The sequence below is a fragment of the Geospiza fortis genome, unplaced genomic scaffold (assembly GCF_000277835.1).
Source record: "Geospiza fortis unplaced genomic scaffold, GeoFor_1.0 scaffold114, whole genome shotgun sequence".
In the NCBI taxonomy this organism is placed as follows: domain Eukaryota; kingdom Metazoa; phylum Chordata; class Aves; order Passeriformes; family Thraupidae; genus Geospiza; species Geospiza fortis.
This window is the reverse complement of record NW_005054383.1, coordinates 212,819-233,991: the sequence shown is the minus strand read 5'-3', so window position 1 is coordinate 233,991 and position 21,173 is coordinate 212,819. Positions and strand designations below refer to the sequence as shown.

Below are 21,173 nucleotides of genomic sequence, written 5' to 3'. Positions count from 1 at the left end.
TTTCCCCCTCCCACCCTCGGCACAGGTTGTTGGGTCGGGACAGCAAACGAAGGGGGATTTAGTAACAAACAACGGCGGCCATGTTGAGAGGAATTTCTGCAGCTAAACTTCTCCCCTCTCAGCCCAGGGGTTTCTCTGCCTCCCCGGGGGGGCTCCCTGGTCTGACTGTTACCCCCCTCTTTTCTCCCTCTCCTCCCCTGCAGGATGACAGTGAAACTGGGAGAGAGCAGCGGGGAGGAAGGGGTGAAAAAGCTGGGCAAGAGAGCAGGAGGAGATGAGGAGTCCCTGGAAGAAGAAGGGGCAGGAGGAGGAGGAGAGGCAGCTCCAGGCAGCAGCAGCACAAAGAAAGAAGAGAAGATCATTAACAGCAACACTACCAGCAGCTCCCCACCGAACTCCAGCTTGTCACCGGCCCCTGCCTCTCTCCAGCCCTCCCAGAGCCAGGACCAGCATCATTTTCTCAGGTCCAGTGTCAGACCTCAGAGCAAGAGACTGAAGAAGGATTCCCAGGCATCCTCCTCGGTAGGCAGCAGCACTGCCGGGAAAGGCAAAGGTACTGTGTTTTGACACCCTAAAAACATGCAGGGAAGGGGGATGGCAAAGAGGGGAGGCACCTGTGGGGCTGTGGGATATAATTCTCTTTCTGTAGATGCCATCTTTTGTTTGGTTTTGGGAAGGTGTTTTGGGGCTTGTTTCTCATGGCTGAATCTTCTTTGTGTCCTAAGGCTTCAGCTTCTCTGCTGCCCACTGTCCTCTGCACTTCCAGAAATGGAGTGTCTGGATATTTAGGTGGAGGAGGGAAAAATTCTACATTATTGAAGCAAATCTTTAATGTCTTTATTTCATCTCTCTTGAGTTTTGGGAAATTCCTGTATTTTTGTTAGGAAGCAGACTCTAGCTAGCTGTGTAATCAAGTGGCTGCACTCTGAATTCTGTTCTTGGATAGTAACAAAATATTCACTGAGTGCTAGTTAACATAGGGAAAAAAGTCCCGCCCACAAGGCATTGGTGATTTCCCCCAGTTATTTCTGTTATCCAAATAATTATTTTGGAAACAGCAATGAAATACTCATATTGGCATATTTGTTTCTAAGGTATTGGGAGTCCTGTTTCACAGCAGTTTGAGCAATCTCTGTGATTTGAGTTTTTATTAAGATTGGTTTGTATACATCTGAAGCTCTGTAGGTACAGACGTACATACACCTGCTTTTCCACTTAGCACTGGAGACAAGAATTTGACTTTATTTTTGATGCTGTTTCTAACTTGAATAGCTGGAAGGCAGGAGGGATATTTAAACATTTTGGTGCTATTGTGTGTGCTCAGCAGTGACTGATGACATCTCAGCACTGCAGTTGAGCTGTACTTGAGCCTAATTTTGGATATCATGTGCTAAAGTACTCAAGTGTTATTTTCTGTTAATTTTTGAGAAAAACAGCACTCAAAGATTGCATCAACATTTAAAATAATGAAATTTACTCTTGTCTGCTAAATTGAAGTATAATTCCATGTAGCATAAATTTGTCTTGGAGGTTACCTCGCTCTTGTCCGTCTCAGGGGTGTGCACATGCTGGGCATTAAGTAAGCATTACAGTTACAATCGTTTTATGTTGCAGTAAAAAAGCAGTGCAAATTGGGATATTTTAGTTATTGTTATATCAGAAAAATGTTCTTGAACTCAGTTGCTTGAGACTTGGTATAATTGACTAAAGTATTTCTAAATACCTTAGTAAGTCTTCTTTAATCTCTTGAATGTTAAATGAAAGCTCTGTGTGGTGGTAGAGGACAGAACAGAAGGGCCTGCATAATTTTTCTTCCAGTTGCATGAAACCAAATAAATAAAGAAATGGAATACCCAGGAGTGTTTAGCTATGTATAATTAATTCCAGGATTGTAAATAGTATTGGATGTGAGGAGGTGTTTCTTTGAAATATGTCTTGTCTGTGATTCACAAGTTGAATATGTCCATTTGAAAGTATTCCATTGATTTGGAAGTCCATACATGTGTGAACAAGTACGTGTGTTTGTGTAAGTGTATATTCGTGTTTGTACATGAGCATTTATTTCCAGTTACAGAGCAGCAGAATTATTTTTAACTAAGAATATCCAGACAATAGGAAAAGAAATTTCATTTACCTTTGCAATTCAGATTCCAAAACAAACATAAGAAAATTACATACAGAACAGAAAATATTAACTCAGCAGTCATGGATAGTGCTTGCGATCACTGTACTATGTTGTCAGGTTTGGGAGAACTTCTTAAACTCATCAGGAGTGACAGTGCTAGAATTATGACTGTGCTTTCACTTTTTCAATTTTAAGACCAGCCACAGCTCTGCCTTGCCAGATTTGGTGTGAATGTGTCTGATTGATTGGATTTTCTGATCTAGTGGAGATTATAATTGTTAGATTTTGGAGAACAGAGCCATGGAGCGGGATCCTTTCTAATTTGAGCTCTTTATGTTCACAGATGCCTAATGAGAGGTTTTCCAGGCTTGTCTAAATTCTCCCTAGTGAAATGCCTAGTGATCAGATAGTGCTCTGTGTTCCGAGCGAAGTGTCTCACAGAGCCAGCTTCTGATGGGAATGAATGGAAAGGTGGAGGTGACTAATAAAGATTGGACTTAAATCCTTTCATTTAGCTGTCCCACTAACTTTTTCCTCCCTCTGTAAGTATAAAAATGATGAAAAGCTGGAGTGCATCAGCTCTGAACCTGAAAGCTTTTGCATTCTTTATGTCAAAGTCAAGGTGATGGCTGCACAAGTAACTCTGACAGTGGCCAACTGGAGGGACCAGACCACGCTTATGCTTGGTCCAGTGAAACCAGAAACTTGTTTCTGTCATAGGCATTCAATAATGCTGTGTAACCCTTAACATTTTATTGAAGTGATTCTACTTCTAGAACCTCTGTATTCTGAAAGGAAGACTCTCACTTGCCAATTTTTAAGGAGTGTGATCAATGCACTTTCTTTCAAATTGTGGTTGCTCAGCAGGTGATGGTTTGTCTTCAGAAAAGTTTTGGAAACAGTATTTTTTTTTCTGCGTGTTGCAAATTCGTTTTTACTTTTGACATTCATGCTTTTAGGGTCCTTAATTGTAGCAGACAAATTATTGGTAAACTTGGCTGTAAACTGAAAAGAGTGTGCCCACTCAGCAGCTGCTGACTTTTCATCTTTATCTTACTGTGGTTCTGGGAAGCTTGCTCATAATAATTCCCAAGTTCGCCTCATGGAGTGTGTAAACATGCTGCTAATAGTCAGATTGCCCTGATGTACTCTTTAATTGCACCTTTGAATCCTGCCTCTTGCCTTTTGTGTACTGAGGTGCACTTTTGAGTTTAGGGCAAAAATTACATAGGAAGTAGTACAGTAAAATACAGTTTGGAAACTATTTCACTTCAGGAGCCAATCCATTTGGAATTGTGGGAAGGTTTATCAAATTTTCTGCACAAATGTCTAAATCTCTGCTTTTTTTTAGAATTATTATCATACTCTGTTCATCATCTTTTAATTGTATTTTCAAGGTTGTAGTCTACACTTCAACTGATGGATGACTTTTAAAGCATGAAGGTTTGAAAGGAAGTCTTCAAGTAACTTGCATGAAACCATAGCAGAAACTTGAAGGACTAGTGGTGTCGAGACAGTTTATTGGGGGAGTTCCAATGCAGCGTGGTCTGTTGAGGCAGGAGATGCAGACCAAGTTAAGGTTGCTGAAAAAGAGGCATTTTTGAGAGTTTGCTTCTCAAACACCAGTATGCCACATGGTTGCTGAGCACAGGTGTTAGGGTGTGTTTTGAGGCTTTGGTCCATGAAGCCAGAGTGGATGAAATATGTATGCATGTGTGTGTTGTGACCACGTTGGTAAAAGGCATATCGGAATACACGGCCACAGTGTGCTGTAGATGCAGCTTGAACTAGAGTAGAGTATTGCCATTTTCATGTTTTTATCCATTTTCTGAATGCAGAATGAAGTCAGGAAGACTAGCCTAATGGTGATAAGCTGAAGCTTGAAGATGTCTTTCATGCTGTTCTGGATTTATTCCTAAAATGTGTAGAATGGCTCAAACAAGTATTTGCGTTAATTTTGAGGTAATAATCAGTTCTTTTTTGAAAAAGGACTTATTCAGCTGAAAGCTTAGTTGAATTAAAGTGTTCAGTCTTTTGGCATGGTATAGAGCTTGCTAAAAAGCAGTCTGGTTTGTTTCATGTTTGGTAGCATGTGGGTTAGATCAACTACTGTCTTCTGTAGAGAGGATGTAGATACCAAAAAACCTGATGTATGTGCTTACAGTGTGTTCAGTTGTAACTTCCTGAGTTCGTGTGTTGCAGAATATATTGTAACCATCATTTGAGATGTTACTCCTCCAGCATTATTTCACTGAGACATGAACCACTGTTTAAAACCTGGTGGCACAGTCCATTGTTCTGACATTCTCCTTAATTCTGTCCATCTCACTTGCACTTAATACCTCTTCCTTCTATCCTACCCTGACATGATTCATTCTTTGCCATCCTGTTTACACCAGTTCTCCCTCCCTCCCTGTTGAAGTGGCTTACGACCAGGACACCACAGTATCTCATCCCATGCCACAAGAGGAGGATTTTCTCCTTCTGTGCAGTAGGTACTGAGCTCTGACAGATGCCTGCCTGCAAGGCTGCATGGCCACAGTGTTAAGTGGAACTTTGTATTGAGCTTTATGGGTGTTTTCTTCAGGAGGAGCAAGAGAATAGTGATTTACAGGAGATGGAGGAGTGACCAAATGTATAATAAACCATGGGGGTTTTTTTATAGCTCTTCTGGGTTAGCTGAGATAGTGCTGCCTTTCATACATTGTGTACTAAACAGATCCTGTCCGTAGAGAGAAGCAAGCCTTCAGTATAGGTTTGTTAGAAGGCTCAGGTTGACAATTGACACTCTGTATGCTTTTAATACTTTCAACTATCTCTAATTTTCTAACTATTAGCAGTTAGGAGAAGACAGGTTACCATTGTCTGTGTAGGACAGTTACCAGTTGAGCCTGAGATTAGCTGAGTTGGTTAGAGCATGATATTAAGAATGCCATGGTCACAGGTTCAGTTCCTGTATAGGCCATTCATGTAAGAGTTGGACTCCATAATCCTTGTGGGTCCCTTCCTACTCAGAATATTCTGTGAGTCTGTGTTTCAAACTTCGGATGTTAATTCACAACAAGAACGCTTTATGGCATAACCCTGCCATAAGACATAAGCTGTTCTAGACTCACCCTTCTCAGGTGTCCATGCTGTGTCCTGTGGAGGCAGAGTGGAAACTTCCTTTCCAGTTACAAAGTTAGCAAAATGAAGCTTGACTTGTGGGGAACTTGTCTGTTACAGGTTGACATTTGCATCCCACCCTTTGGGGAGTGAGTTAGTCCTTGCATTTGGTATTTGAACTGCAGCCGGCAAGAGTGTGAATGCCCCATTTTGTTTATAGAGATATTCCCAAATGAACACTCCACCTACAGTGACTGGTGGCTCCTGGAGAAGTTGAGATGTTGTGAGCTAAGCCTATAATCCAGCCTATATGTTGGGATACAAGGGTGTAGTGAGAATATACTCTGGGGATTCCAGCTTCTGTGTGTGTAATCTGTCACAGAAGATACGAATCAGCTGGCCTGTAAGAGCTGTCAGTGGAAGACTGAAAGGCAGATTCTGAGATGCTACCTAGAAGGAAGAAGTTGTGGTAGTAGTCAGTATGAGATCCTAATACTATCAGTGTCTGTTATTTTAAACGTGTATTCCATTGTTTGTCATTTTCATATCAGATTCTGAAACTGCAGTTTTTAAATGTCTTTATATAAATTTTTGCAAGTGTTTATGTTTTGCTTTGTACTACAGAGACAGCTTTTTCCATGGGAATGTAGTTTGATATGATAGTGTGCCAGTCACAGATAAATTACGGGATAATAAATAAATAATGGGACGTATAGATGGGTAGAGAACACTGGACAAAAGGAAGGAATATGTTTCTCTGGAACACTGGTGTTCCGACCCATGATTTTGTTGGGCATCGTAGTTCAAATACTGAGTACAAAAACCTGGAGTCTTTGCAAACTGTGTGGAAGGCTGAGGGAAAATGCTGGCAGTCATATCCAAATGACAGCCTTGTACCTTGTACACAAGTGCTGGTGCTCTGGTGTACCTGGAGCAAAGAGAAGGAGTTGTTACAGCTGTAATGATGTGGATGTCTAGGTCACTGACTGGGAGATGAAAGATGAGTAGACAGTGGGAGAATGTCCAGCTTGTCTTTGTCTTGTCCTTTCTATAAATGATTTCACATTGAACAAACACCTCAGCAGGTTGTTAAGAGTGAGTCCTCTTCTTCTCCCCAGCTTTCTGAAGCAGTAATGGTATAGCTGGCCTCAGGGGAGCTCCTTGTTTTAATGCATTGATGAAGTTTTAAATCATCCATTATTGGGAATTAATAATAGAATCGTCAGTCATTAGTGAGGGGATGAAATCTCATTAGCTGTTCTGTATGTTACAAGAATTGCATACAGTAAGATTGAAGTAATGAATTTATGGGGGGTAATTTATTGATGTATGACTGGTCTCGTTTTTGCCTTTTATCCTGAACTGGTCTATAGTTCTTTTTTTTAGAATATAGTGCACTCTGTTGCTATACCAAGGTTCAGTATGCTCTAAGATGGATTGGGATAACCTGATGATAAATATTACCATGCACAGCGGTAAGAAAGTTTATTGAAAGGAATGATAGAGGATATGCCTTTGTTCCTGAAACAATTGAATGACACGTAAGAGCTCTGTAGAGGTGACAGGATATTCGGATTTTTAGATCTTCGTATACAATACTCTGAACAATTGTCTGGATGGTAATTTATAAAAGAGTTTAAAACAAAAAAGATTCTGATAAAATTCCCAGGACTACAGTTTGTCTTGTGGAATAGTAAGTGTGCATAAAAGAACAAATTATCAATTATGAGCTACGTGTCCTTTGCAGAAGTTGAATTCATGGAGTCCTCAGCGTGTCCATTAGAACTCTTCAGTCCATCTCTTACCTACCACTAAAATATAAATGAACATTAACTGAACTTTAAATTCTAATGAGAGCATAAAATCTTCACTGACATTTTAGCTTCTTATGCTTTTTTATAAGGAAAACTTTGTGTACCAAGTGTACTGAACAATTTTTAGAAAATCCTTGATAAGATCTGTTCAAGCAACTTACTTAGGATTTTATTTACTTGAGTAAGTATTAAAGAAAAAGAAAAACTCCCCCAGAAACCCCAGACAAAAACCAACTACCCAGCACACAAATGAAACCCCCAAATCCTGCATTTGTTCTTCCTCTGAAAGATTTCTCAGTAGTTACAGATCTGTGATAAGAATAGTACCTCTGGACTGAAATCCTGTACCTGTCTTCTGATAAAGGACATCTTCTGTGTTGGGAGCTGGTAGCAACAGGAGATTGGAGATTGAGTTTGGGAACTGACTTGTTTGACTTTCCCCTTCTTGACCAAAGATTTGTATTTCATTACTGTGCAAATTATGATGTTCCAATCTCACATTTGCAGGATGAGGAAGTGTCAGTTCTGTTTGTGTTGGGTTTCTTCTCAGCCATCTGTTAAAGTGATCCGTTTTTTTCTTGTGGTTTCCTTTTTTTAAAGGATTTACCTCCACAGTGCCAGAATTAAATGGCTTAAGTTTCAATTATTTTATTAGTGGCTGAAGACTTTAGGAAGTAAAGAAGCTGTTTATTTGAGAAGCTGTTTATAAGTGCATTTTCTTCTATATGTCTAATGGGTTTTCATGTTTTGCCTTGTATGCTTCCCTGTGGTAGACAGTAATTTTTTCAAAAGAGGCAAATAGTCATCCCTGGAAATGAAAGAAATATTAACTCCAAAATAGTCACAATATCATATTTTATATCAAGTAAATATTTATTGTATGCATGAAAAAAATGTACTTTCCCACATCCTGTTTACTTCCAGGTTTGATTTCAAATATTCTCCATTACTTGTGCAAACCACCTTCTCTAGGATTTGGAGAAAATATTATTTTGTTGCCCAAAGGAATTACTTTCAAATTGCAACTGACTTGTTAAGATTTACATACAAGTCTTTAAATCTCTAAAGCATGGTGGGCCTGTAGCAGCTGATTCTTCTGATACTTTAAAAAAAATACTGTTAGAATTGTCAAAGTGGGATCTCTGGATTCTTGAATGAGATATATATGTATGTATAGATATATATGTATGTATGTATATATATATAAAACAGTGGCTTTGTCAGGTAAAAAAACCTGCTTCATGAAGTTGAGAAAAGATAATTGAACTTTTTAAGCCTAAATATGAAAGAGAGAATTATGTTGATATATATAAAAGTTAGGGAAACCAATTGGGACCACTGTGCTGTACAAACTGGGTGCATAAACAAATAAACTAAGGCAAGCAAATATATCATGGGGTAAAACACAAAGTGTAAAGGCCAATAACTGGAAAAAAGGAAAGTGTAAGGAGCATTCTTTATAATAAGCAGTGATTGTTTAGTGTTAAAAGACTTCTTTATTAAGTACACGTCTGCATCAATAAGGACAGTCAAATCCTAAATAATTTTTTAAAATAAAATTGAAGATAATTTATTTTGGAAATATAAGTTACTGGGAATGTTTATATTCTTACAGAAAAAAAAAAGAGTACATTTTGGGGGGTTTACCTTAGTTTCTGGATTAGCACTCTGATATACAGTGTCAGACTAGGCATGGTGTTTTGTTTATAGATTTTCCATCCCGTTTTCTTTCCAAGTCCCTACTTGAGTAAACAGCAAATTCTCTTAGTTTTATCCAGCATTGTTCTTATTTTTTCATATCTCTTTTTCCATGTTCTTTGGATGCTGATAACTGACAAAGGGACAATCAAGATTACACCTCTGTACCTTTTTCTGATAGCCACAGCAGGATTTGGGAAAGGAGAAGGGGTTGAGACTTGCTGTCCTCTGGATAGCTGAGGTTTTACTAGATGGGCCATGTCAGAGGTGGTGCCCTGAGGATCATACACTGTGGATCAGATTGTGGAAATGCTGATCTATCGTTGTGTGGTGAACTGAAGTCGACATCTCTCAATCCTTCCCTTTCCACAGTTATTCCGGAGGCAGCAGGATCAATGACAAGGATGTCACGGTTCTGCCTATTTTCCTCATGGACATCACTTTGCTCCATTGGTCAGCTCTCTGTTCAGCACTGCTCAGGAGGTCCCCCTGCCTGCAGGGCAGTGACTGCAGGGCTCAGCAGCATATAAGCATCAGCAAGGGTTACCTGCTAGAGGCTGCTGTGGTACATGCCTGCTTATCTGTGTTACTTCTGGAAATAAAAAATTAAGCCATTGAAATCTTCCCCTTGTTTTTTGTGCTTTGAGATTTTATTCCTGTAAAATGAACATTGTTATTTGCCATTGTATGTCAAGTGAAAAAGAAGAAAATTCTGAGTTACTCCCTTACCTCTATCCATGAATCCTCTTGTTGGTTTAATATTCACTCTGGTCATGGTTTTTTACAGCAGCAGATAATGGAGGGGCTGCACCTTGTGGCACATCAGGAATTCCTCCCAGCAATCCTGCTGGGAATTCCAAGTCAGCGGCAAGGAACCTGGGTTCCTCGACAGGAGAGAAGGAAGAAGGGAAGAAAGTCCGACGGCAGTGGGAGTCATGGAGCACGGAGGACAAGAATACTTTCTTTGAGGGACTGTATGAGGTACATGTAGAAGAAAATAACAGGCATAGATGGCTTTGGTTAGAGTCTGGATATTCCTAAAGAAGGTTGATTAAGGTGAGATTGGCAGGAGCAGAAGGCCACTTACAGATGAGCATTTGTAGGGCCATACACGGGGCTGTGAAACAGCTGTCTGTCAGAACTACATGTCAAAAGTGTCAAGTTTCTTGGTGTTTTTTTCTTTAAATACACAGGAAAGATTTCTGAGTTTTATTAATAAATGTTTATAGTAAGTTCAGTTGTTAGTTAATTATGGTTCTGTTTAAAATTTAAAAAAATTATGTCCCCATCTGAACTTTCAAAAGCAACACACTTGCTCAGTAATAATACCAAACAAGAAAAGTTGCTCTGTTCTAAAGAGAATTGTGTTTAATCTTTGGCCCTGAAGAGGCTAGAGCCAGTTCAGTCCTTGGGCTGAGAGACAAGAAGTTCTCTTCTGTCTCTTATGTTTTATATGATGGATTCCTGCTCGTCCCGTTCCTGTGATGATTTCAACAGCTTGTCTGTTTTGAAACTACATGCCCAATGTAAAAAAAGCAGTGATGGGGAGTTTTCTTTGCACACGTGCATCTTTTTGAATTATTTTTTTTCATCATAGGTATGGTATCATATGCATATGTTTTGTGGACAAAAGGAACACTTAAACAGTGTTTTTGGTTTTTTTAACTCCTCTGAATTGCAGTAGTATACCTGGGAAGCAAGTAATTTTTAAGCCATTTCACTGATATTTTTTGAATAGTGAAGCAAATTTTTTAAAAATTGTTTTAAGGTGGATCCAAGACTCAGTTTGTTCAGTCCCTCCTACCATTCATTTTGTGGCACTGCCTTTCATAAAAGATTTTCATACTTCGTATTGAAATCAGTTACAACCTTTTCCGAATACAAAAATTTTGTGGTAGCAGGAGTTAATGTGTATAAAATCAAGTCTTTTGAAACTCAAATTTTTTACTCCTAGTAACAGTAACATGAAATGTACTGTAAATAAAACTGCAGCTGGTAAATATAGTATGTTTTTCATTTACTCTAGTCAGAAGTGGTGGGGGAAATGCAGAGGAAAGTAAAGAACGCTCAGGGAGAAAATCAATGTTTTCAGTCCTGCTACTTAACACATTTGTCAGTAAAGTTGGGTGATTTTTTCAATTTGCTAGCAGCTTACTGTTCTTATTTTGAAACAGCTAAAGAAATTGGAAAGTAATTAATTTGGTATCCATATTGCATTTTATCTAAAACAAAGGAAGCCAGTGTCATTCTTTCACGTTTGAGTTCTGGTCCCCAAAAATTTTGTTTATGACCATTGAAGTCCAATTTCCCTCAAAGAACCCCAAAGCCCCTCGCATTGTTTGACCTGACTTAGAACAAGATCCAGGTTTGGATTTGAGTATTTCTGTTTGATTTATTCTTTCTTCAGCATGGGAAGGATTTTGAAGCTATCCAGAACAACATTGCCCTGAAATACAAGAAGAAAGGCAAACCAGCAAGCATGGTGAAGAACAAGGAGCAGGTCCGGCACTTCTACTACCGCACCTGGCACAAGATCTCCAAGTACATTGACTTTGACAATGGTTAGTATGCACCAAAATGGGCTTGGTGCAAGGGTTGCAGTCCTGCCTTTTAGAGGTGAGGAAATAAATACTGAGGAGGAACAGGGAGTTTACAGTGTCTGGCTTCTTATTTTTGTTAGCATGGCCCGATCAAAGTTCATGTTTTGTGAAAAATGCTTTCCAAAGCCTGGTGTTTATATCACTACTGTTCTGTGAATTCACCACACCATAGTAAATGCAGATCCTTCTGTTAATATTGGGGGGGAAATCAGGTTCAAGGAAATGTTTTTGTATTGTCAGGAACACACCTTCAAGAACTGCCTAGACATTAATCAGGCGTGGCTCCATCAAGCACACTGACCCAGCACTACTTTGCAATTCTTGGGGGGAGGTAGAAAAAAATCACAGTCCAATACAAGTGTAAATGGTGACATATTTGCTCCCACTTCAAAGAAGTTTGAAATTGTACCATGGGTCCAATAACTTACGATTCCCAGTGCCATATTCCCCTTCCCATTCTTTTCCCTCCTTCTGCAAGTGGTTTAATGAAAACAAAATTAGGAAGTCAGATAAACTGCTGGTGGTGTTTTATAACAGTAACATTTTAATTTAAAATGGATTTTTATCAAATCCATACTACTTAGGAATGGGCAGAGAGGATTCAGCTTAGTCTGTGGGTGGCCTGATCTGAATAACAGGCTAAAGAAATGTATTTCAGAGTGACCAGATTTTATTAAGATTGAGTTGTTCTGACTTGAGGGCATCAAAAATGTAATTTCTCCCATTAGCTTGTAATTAAGTAATAGTCTCCAGAGTTTTCAGGTCATTCTGATGGTGTATTCTAAGATGCATAAATTTGTCGTGGTTGAATTTTTTGGTCTTTGAATAACTCCTGAATATCAGCAAAATTTTCGACAGTAAATTCATCTATAGTCTGTGGCCAGAGCCTCTCAAGTTAAAAATAACTCCTCAGGGAGAAATGGATGTGGAAAGAAGTTAAAGGAATGTGAAGCTAGTGTAAAATACAATCTCTTTATCACAGCATCAACTAGGATGGAGAAGACCTTTGAGATCATCAAGTCCAACCTATGACCACCTTGTCAAGTAGACCATGGCACCAAGTGCCACATCCAGTCTTTTCTTAAACTCTTCCAGAGACGGTGACTCCACCACCTCCCTGGGCAGCCCATTCCAATGCTCAGTCATCCTTTCTGTGAAGAACTTCATAATTTCTGTCCTAGAGCTCCTCTGATGCAGGTTAAGGCTGTGTCCTCTCTTTCTGTGACTGAATGTGTTCGAGAAGAGATTGACCCCTACCTGGCTACACCCTCCTTTCAGGGAGTTGTGGAAAATGATGAGGTCTCCCCTGAGCCTCCTTTTCTCCAGGCTAAACAACCCAACTCCCTCAGCCACTCCTTACAGGACTTGTGTTCCAGACCCTTCACCAGCTTTGTTGCCCTTCTCTGAACACATTTGAGCATCTCAAGATCCTTCCTAAATTGGGGGGGCCCAGAACTGGACACAACACTCAAAGTGTGGCCCAACCAGTGCTGAGTACAAGGGAAGAATCACTGCCCTTGTCCTGCTGGCCACAGCATTCCTGATCCAGGCCAGGTGCCGTTGGTCTTCTTAGGCACACTGCTGGCTCATGTTCAGTCAGCTGTCAGTCAGCACCCCCAGGTCCCTTTCTGCTTGGCCATTATCCAGCCACTCTGTCCCCAGTCCGTAGTGCTGCAGGGAGTTTTGGCCAAAGTGCAGGACCCAGCACTTGGTCTTGCTAAATCTCACTAAAAATTAAAAATAATGAGTTATTAAAAGTAAGTCATTAAGGAGAAATTGATATGGCTAGAAAGAAGCTGAAGGAATGCAAGCTAGTGTACAGTATGCTTAGTATCATACTATGTACGATGGTACATACTATAATATGAATATGTAGTTCTTTATGAACTTCTGTGTTCCTGAGCTTAGGTTACCTAAAGGAGGACTTGAGTATCTCAACAACCTGGCACAAAGTGTATTTGGGAGTTCCTTTTTTCAAAACAAGGCAGCAGTTTAAGATGAAGCCATTAGTATTTTATTTGAAAGCCAGTGTTGCAGTGAACACAGTATGGAAGAATTTTTAAAATAAAAATCAGTTATGTATCTGTGTCTTTGGGGTCCAGAATCTCATTGTCTGAAGGAATTTTAACAATCAGTGCAGTAGTTAGGATTAGGTTTGGTATTAATAGAAATATGTGTGCTTGCATTTTGGGATCAAAGAGAACTAAAGTTTTGATGAATAGACAAGAATAAATATTTTCACTTGGTTTGTAAATCACAAGACTGTCCTTGCTGTCATAGATGTTTAGGTGTATTAGCATTAATGTCCGCATCTTGTGTGTTGAAGAGCAAGGACAAAAAAATCCCTTGCAAGGTTGAATAAAATGCCATCAATTTTTTGTGTAAAAATTTAGAATCTAGAATTTGCATCAAATCTCTTAGGATGTGTTTGTGCACCCAAAAAATCTGTCATCTGGAAAATACAAACCTACCCCTGAATTTTCATGTAAAATTGTTCTGTATGCATGTGCTTAGTGGCATCTGGACATTTTGTTTAGAATTTGTAAACAGTTCATACTGGACCTAGCTTTATTATGAATTAGCTTTATTTTGCATATTGAGCAGTTGCGTATTTGTTTAAATTCCATGGAGTTTGTTTTCCTGTAATCTGAAAAATGCCATATAAAGGAAATTGTTGAACCAATCCCATTATGGTGTTTCTTGAACCAGAACTTAATTTTGCCTTTGTGATTTGTCTCATAATTGAAAATACAAATCCTCTCCTTTTTAGTGTTGAAATGAGCATCTGCAATGTAGCTGTGCGTATCTGCAACCTGCATCTCACTGACACCTCTTCTGCTTTCTAGTGTTTTCTCAAGGGCTGAAAAAATCTTCCCTGGAGCTGTATGGCTTAATCTGCTATGGGGAACTAAGGAAAAAGATCGGGGGATGTGAGTATGAATGACTTCAGGTTATTTTTATATTATAGAATCAGAAGTTACTACCCTTGAGGTTGGCAGTGTCTAGTTCAGTTCCACTTTTAAGTTCTTGACTGTTGCTGTAATCTGTGGTGTTATTTCTTCATTAAATGCATTTTTATTTTTACAGACCTTCCTTAGTCTGTTGCATTAGTCCACTTTGATAGATTTCTTTAGTTTTATCTGTCTGCAAAATGCTGTGCATGTATTGCCCACAGGTGATAGGAAAACATACACAAAGCTTAGATTATCTATTCTGTTATTATTGAAACCTAAGCAATTAAGGGTGTAAATGATACTGCTTACACCCAGAATTATTTGTGCCCATGCAGTCAAAATCTGGGATGGTGTATTTTTCTAAGTTTTTCCTCTAAATGTTTGCTCACTGTACCCTGAAGATGAAAAGGCACAAATCAGAATTGGAAATAACTTTACTGCCTAAGCAAGATAGGTTCTGACCTTGTCAGTCCCAGAGTCCAGTTTTGTCTATATCGGTGAGTAGAGATGGAGGAGTGTGTGCCATAACAATGCTCTGCTGTTTGCTGGCAGTTGATTAACTGCATTAGCAACGTACCTGAGCTTAGGCTCTCAGAACTACAGAGTGGTTTGGAATGGAAGGGACCTTAAAGACCATCTTATCCCAACCCCCTGCCATGGGCAGGGGTACTTTCCACTAGACCATATTGCTCCAACCCCTATCCAACCTGGCCTTAAACATTTCCAGGGATGGGACACCCACAGCTTCTTTGGACAACCTGTGCCAGGGCCTCCCCACATTCATAATAAAAAGTCTTCCCTCCTGTGGTTTAAAACCATCAACGTTTGTCCTGTCCCTCCAGGCCCTGCTGAGAAGACTTTCCTTGGTTTTTTTTTAAGCTTTCTTTAAGTACTTCATATGCTGGGACCCCCAGAGCTGCAGGTGGAATTTCACCTGAGTAGAATAGAGGATCCCTACCTTACCATACTGTCCACACTGGGGGTGATGAGCCCCAGGACATGGTTCCTATGGTTTTCTTGGCTTCCAGACCAGAGAGAGCTGTGACATGATTGCCTTGAAGAATGGGCAGAGAAACATGTGCCAGTTCGTGTGCATGCACCTTTTTATCCACGTATTTTTTCATTTGTCCCCAGGCTTTTTGCACAGTGTTACATCATAGTGCATCTTCTACCTGCTTTGTTTAATTTGTGGGACATGGAAAACCATCAAAATACCTTCACTTCTTTGTGAAGTCATACTACTTGTAAGGTGAAATGGACATGAAAGTGTTCATGAGTGAACAAGTACAATTCCTGAAAGGATTACGGGATTTTGGGAAAGGTTTTTAGCTATGTTATTCCCTTACCTGGGATTGCTGTCGTAACAGGTAATGAACGAGACTGTTGTGAATGTTGATACCGACTTTATTCTGTTTGTTTAAAGATCTCTAGTGTGTTAATTTGAGAAGCAGTGCTCAATTTGGAGAAGCAATTTTGAGCTGTTTGATGACAAAGCAGGTGCAGAAGCAAGGCACATTGCACTGTCAGCAGAGATCAGTGTTAGTGTTTCTTTCCTGTACCCACATTTCTTTTACAAGTAGACCCTTCTTGCTGTGACTGGGAGTAAGATTTTACACAGTCACCATGGCAATGCCTGCAGCCTCTCGGCTTCTGTCTTTTTAGAACTTTGGGACTTGGCTACATACTTTGCTCACTGTCACTTAGAAAATTTTTGTCTCCAAGACCAAATGTACTCAAGATGCAAGACTGTACACGCATTTATGACAGGTCTACTCTGTAGAAAAGCAGTTTCTTCCTTCTCCCCCCTCTTTTTTTCCTCATGTGGTATTCACAGTCATATAAATGGAGAAGACTTACTGAGAGCTATTGAGACACGAAAACACTCCAGAAATACTTTTAGCATTGCCAGAGGGAGGTTAATTGTTCAGTGAATAGATCTAGGCCTAACTGTCATATAAATCGAGTTACCAAAATTTCTGTCTAAAAACATGCTCTATAATGCATATGAAAAAGTGAGGGTTGCATGTGCATTTTATTATTTTTATTTACTCTTGTTAAGTACTAGGGTGCTGTTTCATTCTGCCTTGCTGCCTTAGTAACAGAGACTGAGCAGGAAGAAGCTTTGCTTTTTAATAACCCAGTGTCAGATTAAAGCCCAATGTTCAAAGATGACTGTAGTATCTAAACTAGGATTATTTAATCCATGTGTAAAAAGTAATTTTTGTTGCAAGGATCATGTAAAGCTTGCATGTTATGAAAATACGAACTTTCCAGAAGAGCTATGTTACAGCACATGCATGTTAATCCTACGTGAGAATAAAATGTAATAGCTTTGGAAACCAAACAGGACACAGAGAAGGCCCTGGGTTTAACAGTGTAAATCCTAATTCACTGTGTTATCTCATTTACTGGAAAGGTATGGATGACAAGAACGCAGCTAAACTCAATGAGCTCATTCAAGCCGGGTAAGTAAGAACTTACTCCTGACACTCATGAAACTGTGTTGTTCAGTTGGATGTTGTATTGATCATCCAAAGTTTGGGGCATTTTTTAATTTTCAAGAGCAGAAGTTTGATGTTTCCCATTCTTAGTTTGTTTTGTATTAGGAAATATATTAGGAAAATTATTATTTCTCCCCTTTTCCATGAAGCCATTAATTGTTATTAATAAGAAATTATGAGTTAAGTTTAATAAAATAATTAAATGAGAATTCTTTACAGAAGCTACAGCACTTAACCATGTAGATTCACTCAGGGAAATCATAGAATTATTTGGGTTGGAATCCAAGATCATCAAGTCCAACCATTACCTCAGCCCTTCCACCACTAACTCCTGTCCCCAGGTGCCACATCCATAGGTCTTTTAAATCTCTTCAGGGATGGTCACTCCACCACTGCTCTGGGCAGACTGTTCCACTGCCTGACCACACTTTCACTGCAGAAATTTTCCCAGTATCCCATCTAAACCTCCCCTGGCACAGCTTGAGGCTGTTTCGTCCTGTCCCTTGTTCCCTGGGAGCCAAGCCCGACCCCCACCTGGCTGCACCCTCCTGTCGGGGAGTTGTGCAGAGGCTGAGCCCCCCTCAGCTTGCTCAGCTGCTCCTCATCAGACTTGTGCTCCAGAGCCTCCCCAACTCCATTCCCATCTCTGCACACATTCCAGCCCCTTAATGCCCTTCTTGCAGTGAGGGTTCATGTCCAAACCATTCTACCTCAGCAGGGCTCACAAGTCCTGACTTTCAGACCTGAAATGACCCTTCAGCACATTGGAAGCCTCAGCCCTCCAGTGACTTTTGCATCTCCTTGACATTAAGAACGAGTGTTCTCTTTCACTTCTAAAGAGTGTTGTGGGATTTGGGGTTGCCGTCTATGATTCGATGCCCTCCCAGAATGCATAAGGGGTTAGATGTTGTTTATTATTATAAATGAGGGCATACCTGATTTGTGCATCAATTTTTCCAAAGTAGTTCAGCTTTTAGAATTTATGTCTTTTAAAGTGAAATCTCTTTCAAAGGACAAGGTATGTGATTACTTAGGAGGCATTGATGTGTCCTTGACCCCATCTTTAAGAGTGATTTGAAAAATCAATATTTTCTGTCTTTTACAGGTCTGCTTTTACCTTTTACATTCTTGCTTTTAGGGTGTTCACTGTAGTAGGCAAGTTATTGATGAGGTAAACTTGACTGTAGACAGGAGCAGGAGTTTGCCCCCTCAGCAGCTGCAGTCTTTTGACTTTACCTTGCAAAATACAGATATTTGGTGTTCTCCCTTTCTCTTGTTCTCAAATGGAATTCCCAGATCAGTTTCTTAGGAGTTGAACAATCTTTCCTCTCCTGGGAAATGCTGTTTGTACAGTGTGCTTGTGTTGATGGTCTTCAGTGTGATGCTTGAATCACTTGTTCATCCTTCTGTTAACTGCAAGGTTTTAAATTAGAAGAGAAATTCCCATGTGGTTTGGGTTTTGTACAATTAGGAAAATATTAACAGTATGTTTAATGGCATTATTCTTAAAGCAAATTACCTCTTTAAATTTGAGTTACCAGTTAAAGTGGACCTGGGATGAGCCTTCATCTGTAGTTCCCCGAATATCTCTATGGTTCAGAGTATCAGCAGTTCGTTTAGTCACTCTGTGCTATACTAGAGTGCCTTTCTTATACTGGGTTATCCAAACAAACTAAAGCATAGTAAATGAGCCTGATGCTGTTTAGTGAGCTGTAGTATCAGTCTATCACTTTGCATGATTCAGGCTTTAGTTCTTCTAATTAATTGTTAACGAGGGTTAGTGATTTCTGTGTAGTCTAGGTGTTTACTTCATGAAAGCCAGTTTTGTGACAAACCATTTTGGGAAGAGGAGTCTTTGCATTTGGAAGTATTAATGCTAATCTTCTACGCCAAAATTAGAGTGTACATAACATTAACCAGTTGCTTTTGCATAGGCTTTTTGTCTACATCTGGGAGGCCCATTTTTATTTCCCTTTTTCTCCTGCGTCCCTCATCAGCTGAAGAAGAACAAACTGTGTCTTCATTACCACCTGGATGTCTGCACCACTTGCACGTGCAGGGCAGCCTCATAGCTCCCAGAAGCAAACACGTTGCATGTACCTTGGTTGGTTCAACTTCTCATCTTGCTCAGTGATGGTACAATTCTATGAGCTCTTCCCTCTTTGTAATCAGCTCTTTCTCCAGTTGCTAACATGTTTCTTTCAAGTGTGACACTCTTTTTCTGAGTGCAATGCACTTTGTAAGGCTTGTCACTGAGGAAAGCAGTGAAAGTGAACCCAAAGTGATTAAAAATAGGGAATATGAACATGCATTATTCCGATGATCTGCTCCTTAAGTTGGTAAACATTCTCTTCATTTAATTGGTAAGAAAAGTCAAGAAAGGTTCTGAGGAGCTACCTGGCAATTTATTTGCAGCACAACTCCTGACCCTGGAGTTACATGCTCTAATTCAGTGCTTGTTTTGCATCTCTTGTTTCTGTACTAATCTCTTGGAGTGTGGAAAAACAAATGACCCTGTCAGGGACTCATAAGAAAACCATATGTAAAAGCTTCCTAGTTGAGCTTATAACCCAGGTCATGCATACTAGGGAGTGCCTGACAACTCCAGTTGTCAGCTGACCCTGGTAAGTATCGGCAAAGTCTCTGTGTGGTGCATCCCTGTTTGCCTGTTGTACATCTCTGTACTTGGCTTCCGAATGTCAGAAACAGGCAAATGAGGCTAGTCAACAGCCAGTGGTACAGGAGTTGTTGAATAAATGGGGAATCTTGCAGAAAATAGATCACAGTCTACATCTTTATAAATGCAAGGGGAAGCTAAGAATTATTCTGTCAGCTTCTGTAACTGTTCTGAGTAGTTCAGCATACTCAGGGCAACACTGGCCTGCTCTAGCTGCTGAAAGACAGGACCACTCTCTGTCCAGTCCTTTGTGCTAAGATTTTTATTACAGCATTTTAATTTTACTACACATTTATTATGTCATTGGATGTATAACAAGAAGAAAAGGATGTATAGTGGTATAGCAGAACTGCTCAGTAACTAATTTAAATAAACTGAAGGTTTTGTTGTTTTGTTTCATATTTAGGAGGGAAACATTATTACTTAACAGGTTTTGCAACACCCTTTACATTTAATAAAAAACTACATAGGAACAAATAAAAATATTTCCTCGATGTCTTTGTAAATATGTAGAAATTTTGGGTAAGTTAAAAAAAAAACAACCAAACCACAAAAAACACTTGATTAAAGAAGTATTTTAATGGTGCACTAGTTAAGCAGAGCACTCTTCAGTGTCTTGTAGTGTGTGTGGTTTTACCCCCCAACTTGAGAGGCTCTTTATAACACTAGGTAAGAAAGACAGAAACCATTAAAAGGCATTAGTTGTTCTGTCTGGTTCAGATTCTGAATGTACTTTATGTGAGACAGGAGTGATTCTTCACCATCTTCCAGTTCCTTGGGAAAGCTCTTTGGCATGCTGAGGGGAAATCTGTAACTCTCTAAAAATCTTGATCATAAAATAACAGTTCATACTGAAAAAAAAATATAAACCAAACCATTTTAGTATACTGAAAAAAAATAGTATATAAACCAAACCATTTTAAGTAGGCAGGTTATGCTCTTGGTGTCAAGTCAGACAGGTAATTCTGAATGCATAGTCACTAGAGTGACTTTTTTTAAGACTTACCCTTTTCTGCATTTGGAGACATCCAGGATCTAGGTAACAGAAGAAAAAAGGGATTTTGAAGCTAAAAGTAGTTCTGTTGCAGACTGACTGTTCTACTGTACTCTCCCCTAAATTTGTAAAAATAGTCTTCTTCCAGCCTCCCAGCTACAGATTTCAATTAGAAAATTATAGTGTCTAAATGTGTATCTGCTTTTATATCAGTTTGATAACAAGTTATTCTTTAGACTCTGTCCTAGATTCCTTGAAGCTAAGTGTGCTTAATGGAAAAGGGAATTAGGGGAAGCAGAACATCTGAATGTGGGGAGCTGGGATATTCTAAAGTGTGTTCGAAGGAACCATGGAAATAACATTGATAACTGTTGTCGTGGAAGAGTGCTGTAGTGGCAGGGTGAAAACTTGCATGGGAGGTCTTTCATGTTTTGTCACATTTGTGACAAAACATGAAAGTAAATGTCTCTTCATTTACTGAATGGTGTACTTTGCTTGCTGACTTCTGAACTGTGCCATTTCGCCTCGTGCTCGGGGAAGACAGTGGTTCCTGCTTCTCCATATAGGTATCAGCAGGTTTGCAGTTGTTTGGTTTCCTCCAATGTGGTTTTCCTCCTAGTGTTTTGTTGTTTTGCTTGATTTTTGGTTTGTTTTTTTTTTTTTTTTTCCAAATAATATCTTTTCCATAATATACTTATATTTTTC

General features: G+C 39.5%; 1 protein-coding gene across 2 annotated transcripts in view; it reads left to right on the top strand.

Moving 5' to 3' along the window:
- The first annotated feature begins 103 nt into the window (after positions 1-103).
- Positions 104-21,173, top strand: part of CRAMP1 (cramped chromatin regulator homolog 1) — a 46,557-nt gene continuing 25,487 nt past the window's right edge. Inside the window, exons 1-5 of one of the 2 annotated variants that reach the window (XM_031060425.1) lie at positions 104-553; positions 9,533-9,723; positions 11,150-11,303; positions 14,189-14,272; positions 16,713-16,761. In XM_031060425.1, the coding sequence (XP_030916285.1) occupies positions 205-553; positions 9,533-9,723; positions 11,150-11,303; positions 14,189-14,272; positions 16,713-16,761 (827 nt within the window). In that variant the 5' untranslated portion in view covers positions 104-204. Of the gene's footprint in view, positions 554-9,529; positions 9,724-11,149; positions 11,304-14,188; positions 14,273-16,712; positions 16,762-21,173 lie in introns of both variants that reach the window. The other variant, XM_014308758.2, reaches the window with a different exon arrangement.